The sequence below is a fragment of the Falco cherrug genome, unplaced genomic scaffold, assembly GCF_023634085.1.
Source record: "Falco cherrug isolate bFalChe1 unplaced genomic scaffold, bFalChe1.pri scaffold_289, whole genome shotgun sequence".
Classification (NCBI taxonomy): Eukaryota; Metazoa; Chordata; class Aves; order Falconiformes; family Falconidae; genus Falco; species Falco cherrug.
The window spans coordinates 26086-34872 of NW_026599452.1; the positions used below are offsets into that span (position 1 = coordinate 26086).

Genomic DNA, 8787 nt, shown 5'->3' on the forward strand with positions numbered 1-8787 from the left:
CCCCCCAAGAACCAGCCACACCGCAGCTTAACCAAACCCCCCCCAAAGTTTCACTTTATTGACCAAAAAGCTCCCCCAAAACCCAACAGAGCTTCGGAGGGGCCCCCCCAGCCCCTCCCCCCCCAGCCCCTCCCCCCCCAGCCCCAGGGGACAGGCACTTGTCACCCCCCCTCTCTGGGGGGGCGGGGGGGGTTAGGGTAGGGCCTCCCCAAAACCAGGCTTGGGGGGGGGGGGGGGGGGGAGGGATACAGGCACGATGAGGGTGGGGGGCGCTCAGGGGTCCCGCTCCCGCTTGACGCGGACGTCCCCAGCCAAGATGGCAGCGATCTCACCCTGCATGAAGGCCCAGGGGAGGCCGGAGCCGGCCAGGGGACAGCGGCCACCGCTGGGACAATGCACCTCGCCACCGGCACCGCGTGCCCGGATGGCGCGGCGGGCGCAGGGGAAGCAGAACCGGTGCGCCGGCACCGAGGGGCACTGCACGAAGTGGGTGTCCTCCAAGCGCCGCCGGCACAGCCCGCAGCACAGCGCCGGCGATGCCAAATCCTCCGCCGAGTGCTGCACGACGGGCGGTTCCTCGGGGGAAACTTCTCCCGCTGGGTGCTGCCGGTGCGGCCGTGGTTCATCCGGCTCCGGAGAAGCTTTGCGGCGGCGGTGGTGGTGGTGTGGCGGTGGCGGCGGGTGCTGCTGCGGCAAGGCTTCGGGTGCTGGCGGGTGGCGGAAGAAGCGGACGGCTTCGGTGAAGAGTTCGCCCAGCAGCCGCCAGTCACCGCTGCCCTGGCGCTTCTCGTACTCCAGGTACTTGTAGCCGGAGGAAATGGCTTTGCCGGGCGCCCGCAGGCAGTCCTGGAACATCTGCTTTGCCAGGCCCAACACGCCGGCGTAGACGCTGCCGGAGCCGCAGGGATATTCGGCAAAGAGCTTCAACTCAAACTCAAAGCCAGGCCGGGGCGCGGCGTCGAAGGCGAAGACTCGTCCCACCAAAGCGTGGTCCTTACGGAAGCGAACGTTGAAAGGAGCGCAGCCGGCAAGGGTGGCGAGGCGTTCCCGCACCGCCGGCGGTTTTCCCGGCCAGTCCTCGGCGCGGCCGCGCATGGCTTCGCTCAGCTCCGCCAAGCACTCGGCACCACGCGGGCGGCACGGCACCGGTAGCGGCGGGGGACCGCGGGGTTCCGGCGCTGCCGTTTCCTCGAGGCGGCGCGGTACCGGTGGGGTATCGCGACGCCGGGTCTCAGCGTGGCTGTGCCGCAGGCGGCGGGCGGCTTCCAGCAGCGGTTCGATGCGGTCGGCGCCCTCGAAGTTGACGCAGCCGCGGCAGACGGCCTCGCTGAAGTCCCACACCACGGCCCAGGGCATCTTGGGCAGGTCGCACAGGTAACACCACTGCCGCCGCCAAGACATGGCGGGGCCGCCGGGACCCCTCCTCGCTGCAGCCCCCTCCCAGAGGTTTTCTCCTTCAGCGGGTGCTGCTCCTCCGTGGGACCCTCTGTGTGGAGACCCCTCAGTGGGGTCCCTCGGAGGGTCCCCCTCAGGAAAGACCCCTCAGAGGGCTCCTTCCTAGGCTGGCCCCTCAGCACAGCCCCCCCCCAGAAGGCACCCACAGAGCCCCCTCCCCCAGGGTCCCCTCAGAGGGGCCCCCAATAGCACAGCCCCCCCCCCCAAAGGCACCCACAGAGCCCCCTCAAAGGGTACCCCCCAGCATAGACCCCCCAAAGGCACCCACAGAGCCCCCCTCCCCCAGGGTCCCCTCAGAGGGGCCCCCAATAGCACAGCCCCCCCCCCCAAAGGCACCCACAGAGCCCCCCTCCCCCAGGGTCCCCTCAGAGGGGCCCCCAATAGCACAGCCCCCCCCCCAAAGGCACCCACAGAGCCCCCTCAAAGGGTATCCCCTCAGCATAGACCCCCCAGAAGGCACCCACAGAGCCCCCCTCCCCCAGGGTCCCCTCAGAGGGGCCCCCAATAGCACAGCCCCCCCCCCCAAAGGCACCCACAGAGCCCCCTCAAAGGGTACCCCCCAGCATAGAACCCCCAAAGGCACCCACAGAGCCCCCCTCCCCCAGGGTCCCCTCAGAGGGGCCCCCAATAGCACAGCCCCCCCCCAAAGGCACCCACAGAGCCCCCCTCCCCCAGGGTCCCCTCAGAGGGGCCCCCAATAGCACAGCCCCCTCCCCCAAAGGCACCCACAGAGCCCCCTCCCCCAGGGTCCCCTCAGAGGGGCCCCCAATAGCACAGCCCCCCCCCCAAAGGCACCCACAGAGCCCCCTCCCCCAGGGTCCCCTCAGAGGGTCCTCCAATAGCACAGCCCCCCCCCCCCCAAAGGCACCCACAGAGCCCCCTCCCCCAGGGTCCCTCAGAGGGGCCCCCAATAGCACAGCCCCCCCCCAAAGGCACCCACAGAGCCCCCTCAAAGGGTATCCCCTCAGCATAGCGCCCCCCCCCCCAAATACCCCTTCAGAGCCCCCCTCACAAAAACCCCCTCACAACCCCCCTCAGCACAGCACCTTCACAGAGCCCCCCTCACCGTGGTCCCCTTAGAGACCCCCCCTCCTGAAATCCCTTCAGGGAGGCCCTTCCCCTCCCCCCCTCACAGGGTCTCCCCTCAGCACAGTCCCCCCCCCAGAGCCCGGCCCCCCCCCCCCTCACGGAGCCCCCTCAGAGGGGCCCCCAATAGCACAGGCCCCTCACCGAACCCCCTCACAGGGTCTCCCCTCAACACAGCCCCCCCCTTCATCACCGCCCCTCCCTCCGCATACCTTAAGGGATATGTATATACCTTAAAGGGGCCGCCGGAGCGCGGGGGGACGGGAGGGGACGGGCGGCGGCACTGCGCATGCGCGGGGCGGGCAGCGCATGCGCGGGGAAGTGGGCGGGGTGAAGCCCCTTTGACCACGCCCCCCTCGCGCTATTGGGTGGTGTCGTCCTGCCCCCCCGTGGCCCCGCCCCCTGCCTGGATCCAACACGGGTCGGGGGGTGGTGATAGGCGGGGTGCTGGGGGTCCTCCGGGGGGGTGCAGGGCCTGGGCCCTCCAGGTATGGGAGCTATAGGGGCTGGGGGCTATAGGGGCGGGGGGCTATAGGGTAGCGTAACTCGCGCCTCCTTCCCAGCAGGGGGCGCTGCAGGCTGCGGGAGTGAGTGACAGTCGCAGCAGCCAATGGCTCGGGGAGGGGGCGGGAGGCGGGCTCCTCCTCGCAGCCAATAGCAACTCAAGGCTGGAGGACAGACTGGAAGGCGCGAAGCGGCTAACACCGCCTCGCGGGAGGCGGGGCGAGCTGACAGGCGGCAGCAGCAGCCAATGAGGCGGCGGGACGAGGCGCGGCCGGCCAATGGGGCGGCGGCAGGGCCGCGGCTGAGGCGGCGGCGGAGCGCGGCGGCCGGTGAGCGAGCGGGGCCGGGGTCCCGCCCGGGCCCCCCCACCCCCACCCCGGTCCCGGAGGCTCTCCGCCCCCAGCAGGCCCTCAGGCCGGGCTGTCCCCGGAGCAGCGCCCCGGGACCCCCCAGACGGGCCCGGTGCCCCCGGGACGGGCCGCGCTACCCCCGGGACAGGCCCAGTGCCCCCCGGGACCCCCGCTACAGGCCCCGCCCCGCCCGGGACAGGCCCAATGCCCCCCGGCACCCCCAGGACAGCCTCCCCAAGCCCCCCTTCCCCTCCCCGTCAAGTCCCAGCCCTCCAGTGCCCCGGGGTCCTCGCCGGTAGCTGCACCCCCCCTCCCCCCCCCGGTGCTGCGGCCTCCCTCCTGCTCCCCGCATCAGTGTCCCCCCGAAATCTGCGCCCCCCCACCCCCAATTCCGCTCTGCCGGTGCGCCCACCCCCCCAAAATGCGGCCACCCTCACCCCGCCCTAAGCCCCTCAGTTACAGGGGTGCCCTCCTCCATCTCCTGGGGTGACCCCCCCCGCCCCCTCCCCCCCCCCCCGGCGGTGCCCCCTCCCACACGGGGCCACACGCTGCTGCGGGTGGAGGTGGTGGCTCACCCCAGATGCCTGTGAGTCCTGATGGGGGTGGGGGGGGGCTAAGGGGTCCCCTCCAAACGCTGACCGACTCACCCCCCTCTCCCCACAGCCATCGAGGAGCTCACCCGGAAAACCGGGAATTTTAAGCCCGGTTAAATTTGGGATATTTTGCAGCATGTTGGAGGCGGCGCTGATGAGGGTGAGGCTGGTGCCGCCACCCCCCCCCCCCCCCCCCAATATTTTGGGGCTGGGGGTGTCCTGTGAGCCCCCCCACTTTTCCCCTCTGCACAGCAGCGAGTCCATCGAGCTGGAGCTCCTCACTTACGCCGACCTGGAGACCCTGCACAGCCGGAAAGTGGGGGAGACACCCCCCCCCCCCAGTTCCTCGATTCCCCCCTCCACACCAGGTGCTACCTCATCCTCATCTACTCCATCAAGTTCCACAGGGGACGTGGGGCACACAGGACATGGCCCGGGCCACCAATCCTGTCCCCTGGGCCAGCGACACGTTCAAAGGCCACTACGATGTGACACCAGCACCCCTGACGCCCCAGGGTGTCCCTGTCCCCCCTCTGGTGCCACCGCTATCCCCACAGCTCCAGCCAAGCTCCCCGCCACGGCCGTGTCACCGTTGGGGCTTTATTCAGCTCCGTGTCACACAAAATGGTGGCAACTGGGGACAAGAGTGACTGGAACCAGCCTGAGGCCACAGTTCGAGGGGACGATGTCACCGAGGATGATGTCACCAGAACGTGGAGGTCCTGGGGGGCCAGGTGGGCAGTCTCTGTGCCAAAGCCACCACTTGGTGCCACCGTGGCTATGCCGATGCCACCACGACGCAGAGGTCTTCAGGGACAACGTGGGGGTGCCGCAGCCACTGGGTGACCTCGGGAGGTGACAACGCCAGGAGCGATGCCACGAAGTGACACCGGAGGACACGAGGCGATGCCGGCAGCTGCCCACGGAGGAGGCCACACGCGGTGACGATGGTGACGGCTGCGACGCCGCGCAGGTCAGAGCGCTGGCAGCTGCCCACGGATATCAGGGAGGAGGCGGCAGGCGGTGACAATGTCAACGGTGGCGGCCACGGCGCGTAGGTCGCGGCGAGCCAGGCGCAAGCAGTGGGCGGCAGCGGCGGCGGTTGCCTGCGCCCGCCCCAGGGCCCCCCCCAGCCCCCCCAAATGCCGGGCCGCGTTGCCGTAGCTCTGCCGCAACGCGTTGCCCACCGCCCCCTGCAACCGCCCCGTCCCCTCCCGCAGCCGCTGCTGCAGCAGCGAGGGGCCCCCCCGGCTGTACCCCCAAACCGCCGCCGGCTCCTCTGCCACCACCGGGGGGGTCTTTGGTCTCTGTGCCCCCTCTTCCTCCTCCTCCTCCTCTTCCTCCGTCTCAGAGGCTTCCCCAGGCACCTTCAGCCCAGCCCCGGGGGACCCCCAGGGCCCCCCCAGCACCTCCGGCTCTGAGTCGCTCTCGGAGGCCTCGCCCGGCACCACCCTGGGGGCCGGGGGGCGGCCATGGCCTGGGGGGGCAAGGGGGGCAAGGGGCAGCACCCTCTCAGCATCCCCAACCTCACGGGGACCCCAGCCCCCACACCCGGGGACAGCTCCCCCCCCCCCAGCCCCACACACCACCCCCCCCGAGCCTCATGGAGACCCCCACATCCAGGGACAGCCCCCTCCCCAGCCTCACGGGGACCCCAGCCCCCACATCCAGGGACAGCTCCCCCCCCCCCGGCCCCCCCCATCCCCGGCCCCCCCCGAGCCTCATGGAGACCCCCACATCCAGGGACAGCCCCCTCCCCAGCCTCATGGGGACCCCAGCCCCCACACCCGGGGACAGCTCCCCCCCCCAGCCCCACACACCACCCCCCCCGAGCCTCATGGAGACCCCCACATCCAGGGACAGCCCCCTCCCCAGCCTCATGGAGCCCCCAGCCCCCACATCCAGGACAGCCCCCCCCCCCAGCCCCACACACCGCCCCCCCCGAGCCTCATGGAGATCCCCACATCCAGGGACAGCCCCCCCCCAGCCTCATGGAGCCCCCAGCCCCCACACCCGGGGACAGCTCCCCCCCCCAGCCCCACACACCACCCCCCCGAGCCTCATGGAGACCCCCACATCCAGGACAGCCCCCTCCCCAGCCTCATGGAGCCCCCAGCCCCCACATCCAGGGACAGCCCCCCCCCCCAGCCCCCACACACCGCCCCCCCCGAGCCTCATGGAGATCCCCACATCCAGGGACAGCCCCCCCCCAGCCTCATGGAGCCCCCAGCCCCCACACCCGGGGACAGCTCCCCCCCCCAGCCCCACACACCGCCCCCCCCGAGCCTCATGGAGACCCCCACATCCAGGGGCAGCCCCCCCCCAGCCTCATGGGGACCCCAGCCCCCACACCCGGGGACAGCCCCCCCCCCAGCCTCATGGAGCCCCCAGCCCCCACATCCAGGGACAGGCCCCAGCCCCACGGGGGCCGCCAGACCCCGCACCCACCAAACCCCGCCCCGGGACATGGCCCCCAGCCCCACGATTCCTCCCCACAGGCCCCGCTCCGGCCCCCCGGAGCCCCCCAGCCTCGGGGACCCCCTCGAGGACCCCAGACCCACCGGCCGTGTCCCCAAGCCTCCCCGCGCCCCCCCGATCCCGGGGCTCCCACCTGCTGCCCGGCGCCGCCGTAGGTCACATGATAGGCAGCCCGCGCGAGCGCCGTAGTCACGTGTTTTCACTGCCGCCGCCAACCGGAAGTGCCCTCACCCAGCATGGCGGGCATGTGGCCCCAACCGGAAGTGCCCTCACCCAGCATGGCGGGCCGCCCGCCCCAACCGGAAGTGCCATCACCCAGCATGGCGGGCCCGGTGATCTCTGCCGCCTAGCGGCGGGAGGGGAGCGGTGCGGGGAGGGGGGGGCAGCCCCCCCTGGTGTCCCCTATTCCCCCTGGTGTCCCCTGTCCCCCCCCACCCCCAGGGACACGGGGAGCGCTGCGACTGGCTTAATGGCGGCCACGAAGGGTCTCGGGGGTCGTGGTGGGACCGGGACTGGGACTGGACTGGGACCAGCTCAGAAGTGGGACTGGGACCGGGACCGGGACTGGGACTGGGACCAAGACTGGGACTGGGACAAGCTCAGGACTGGGACTGGGACCAAGACTGAGACTGGGACCAGCTCAGGAGCTGGGACTGGGACAAGCTCCAAGACTGGGAGTAGGATCGTGACTGGGACTGGACTGGGACCAGCTCAGGACTTGGACTGGGACCGGGACTGAGACTGGGACCAGCTCAGGACTTGGACTGGGATCAGCTCAGGAGCAGGGACTGGGACTGGGACTGAGACTGGAACTGGAACCAGCTCAGGAGTGGGACTGAGTCTGGGACTGGGACCAGGACTGAGACTGGGACCAGCTCGGGACTGGGACTGGGACCAGGACTGGTACCAGCTCAGGAGTGAGACTGGGACCATGACTGAGCCTGGGACTGAACCAGGACTAGCTCAGGAGTGGGACTGGGAAATGGGACTGGGACTGAGACTGGGATGAGCTCAGGACTAGGACTGGGACTGTACTGGGACTGGGATTGGGACTGAGACTGGGACTGGGACTGGGACTAACTCAGGAGTGGGACTGGGATTGGGACTGGGACTAACTCAGGAGTGGGACTGGGATTGGGACTGAGACTGGGACTGGGACTAACTCAGGAGTGGGACTGGGATTGGGACTGAGACTGGGACTGGGACTAACTCAGGAGTGGGACTGGGAAATGTGGCTGTGACTGGACTGGGACCAGCTCAGAACTGGGACTGGGGCTGGGACCAGTTTGGGACTGGGACTGGCAGGAGCCACCAGCCACAGGAGGTGCCCGTATCCCACCCAAGTCCCAGGCAGAGGAGTCCCTATGCCCCCCTCCCCCATCCCCATCCCCCAACCCCCCCCCAGCCCAGCCCCGCCCCGCCCCCACCCCATCCCTCGGTGGGGCCGCATCCTGCCGGGCGTTGCTGGGTCCTGACTCAGGCCAAGCTCCCGCTGGTGCAGCCGGAATTTCTGCCCGCCCCACACTAATTACCTCCTCCCTGGGCCGGCAGCGCCGGGGCCGGATCCTGACCCCGTATAAATGGGTGCTGAGCAGGCACCGGGCACCCATGTAGCCGGAGGCAGGCGGGGATGGAGCCGGCGGCGCTGCCTGGGGTAGGATGGGGACCGGGCTGGGGCAGGATGAGGCCCCGGGGGGGGCGGTCCTGGGGGGGGGGTTGGGGGGGGTGTGCTGGGGATGGGGGGTGCTGGGCCCCAGATACCAGTGTCCCCAGTATAGGCTGAGCTAATGTGACCAGTGTCCCCAGTATAGGCTGAGCTAAGGTGACCAGTATCCCCAAGTATAAGCTGTCCCATGGTCACCAGTACCCCCAGTATAGGCTGTCCCATGGTCACCAGTGTCCCCAGTATAGGCTGTGCCATGGTCTCCAGTGTCCCCAGTATAGGCTGAGCTAGGGTGACCAGTGTCCCCAGTATAGGCTGAGCTAAAGTGACCAGTATCCCCAGTACAGAGTCAATGGAGACCCCTGTATAGGCTGTCCCATGGTCACCAGTGTCCCCAGTATAGGCTATCCCATGGTCACCAGTGTCCCCAGTATAGGCTGAGCTAAGGTGACCAGTATCCCCAGTACAGAGTCAATGGGGACCCCTGTATAGGCTGTCCCATGGTCACCAGTGTCCCCAGTATAGGCTATCCCATGGTCACCAGTGTCCCCAGTATAGGCTGAGCTAAGGTGACCAGTATCCCCAGTACAGAGTCAATGGGGACCCCTGTATAGGCTGTCCCATGGTCACCAGTGTCCCCAGTATAGGCTGTCCCATG

The 8787-nt window shown here is 69.6% G+C and overlaps 2 protein-coding genes across 3 annotated transcripts; both read right to left on the minus strand.

The window, feature by feature from the left end:
* Nucleotides 1-180: 180 nt before the first annotated feature.
* Nucleotides 181-2835, minus strand: IRF2BP1 (interferon regulatory factor 2 binding protein 1). Of its 2 annotated transcripts, none has more exons than XM_055700452.1 (2): nucleotides 2774-2835; nucleotides 181-1486 (listed from the first exon to the last, which is right to left on the minus strand). In XM_055700452.1, exons 1-2 carry the CDS (start codon nucleotides 2830-2832, stop codon nucleotides 274-276), a joined length of 1272 nt encoding a protein of 423 aa, XP_055556427.1. In that variant the 5' UTR covers nucleotides 2833-2835; the 3' UTR covers nucleotides 181-273. The 2 variants fall into 2 exon arrangements, with proteins under 2 accessions (XP_055556427.1, XP_055556428.1); XM_055700453.1 differs by having other exon boundaries at nucleotides 182-1486; nucleotides 2754-2818.
* A 1746-nt stretch (nucleotides 2836-4581) lies between these two features.
* On the minus strand, nucleotides 4582-8076 carry BLOC1S3 (biogenesis of lysosomal organelles complex 1 subunit 3). Its single transcript, XM_055700451.1, has 4 exons — nucleotides 7999-8076; nucleotides 6740-6812; nucleotides 6600-6692; nucleotides 4582-5465 (listed from the first exon to the last, which is right to left on the minus strand). Exons 1-4 carry the CDS (start codon nucleotides 8074-8076, stop codon nucleotides 4963-4965), a joined length of 747 nt encoding a protein of 248 aa, XP_055556426.1. The 3' UTR covers nucleotides 4582-4962.
* Nucleotides 8077-8787: the final 711 nt, after the last annotated feature.

Excerpts from the sequence above, each read along its gene's own strand:
- IRF2BP1 (XM_055700452.1), bottom strand. The coding sequence starts at position 2,832 with ATGCGCAGTGCCGCCGCCCGTCCCCTCCCGTCCCCCCGCGCTCCGGCG. Across the intron at positions 1,487-2,773 it reads GCTCCGGCGGCCCCTTTAAG|AGGGTCCCACGGAGGAGCAG; the intron begins GTATATACATAT and ends GTCTCCACACAG.
- BLOC1S3 (XM_055700451.1), bottom strand. The coding sequence starts at position 8,076 with ATGGGTGCCCGGTGCCTGCTCAGCACCCATTTATACGGGGTCAGGATC. Across the intron at positions 6,693-6,739 it reads CGGGCGGCCCGCCATGCTGG|GGCACTTCCGGTTGGCGGCG; the intron begins GTGAGGGCACTT and ends ATGCTGGGTGAG. Across the intron at positions 5,466-6,599 it reads ACGGCGGCGCCGGGCAGCAG|GCCATGGCCGCCCCCCGGCC; the intron begins GTGGGAGCCCCG and ends TTGCCCCCCCAG.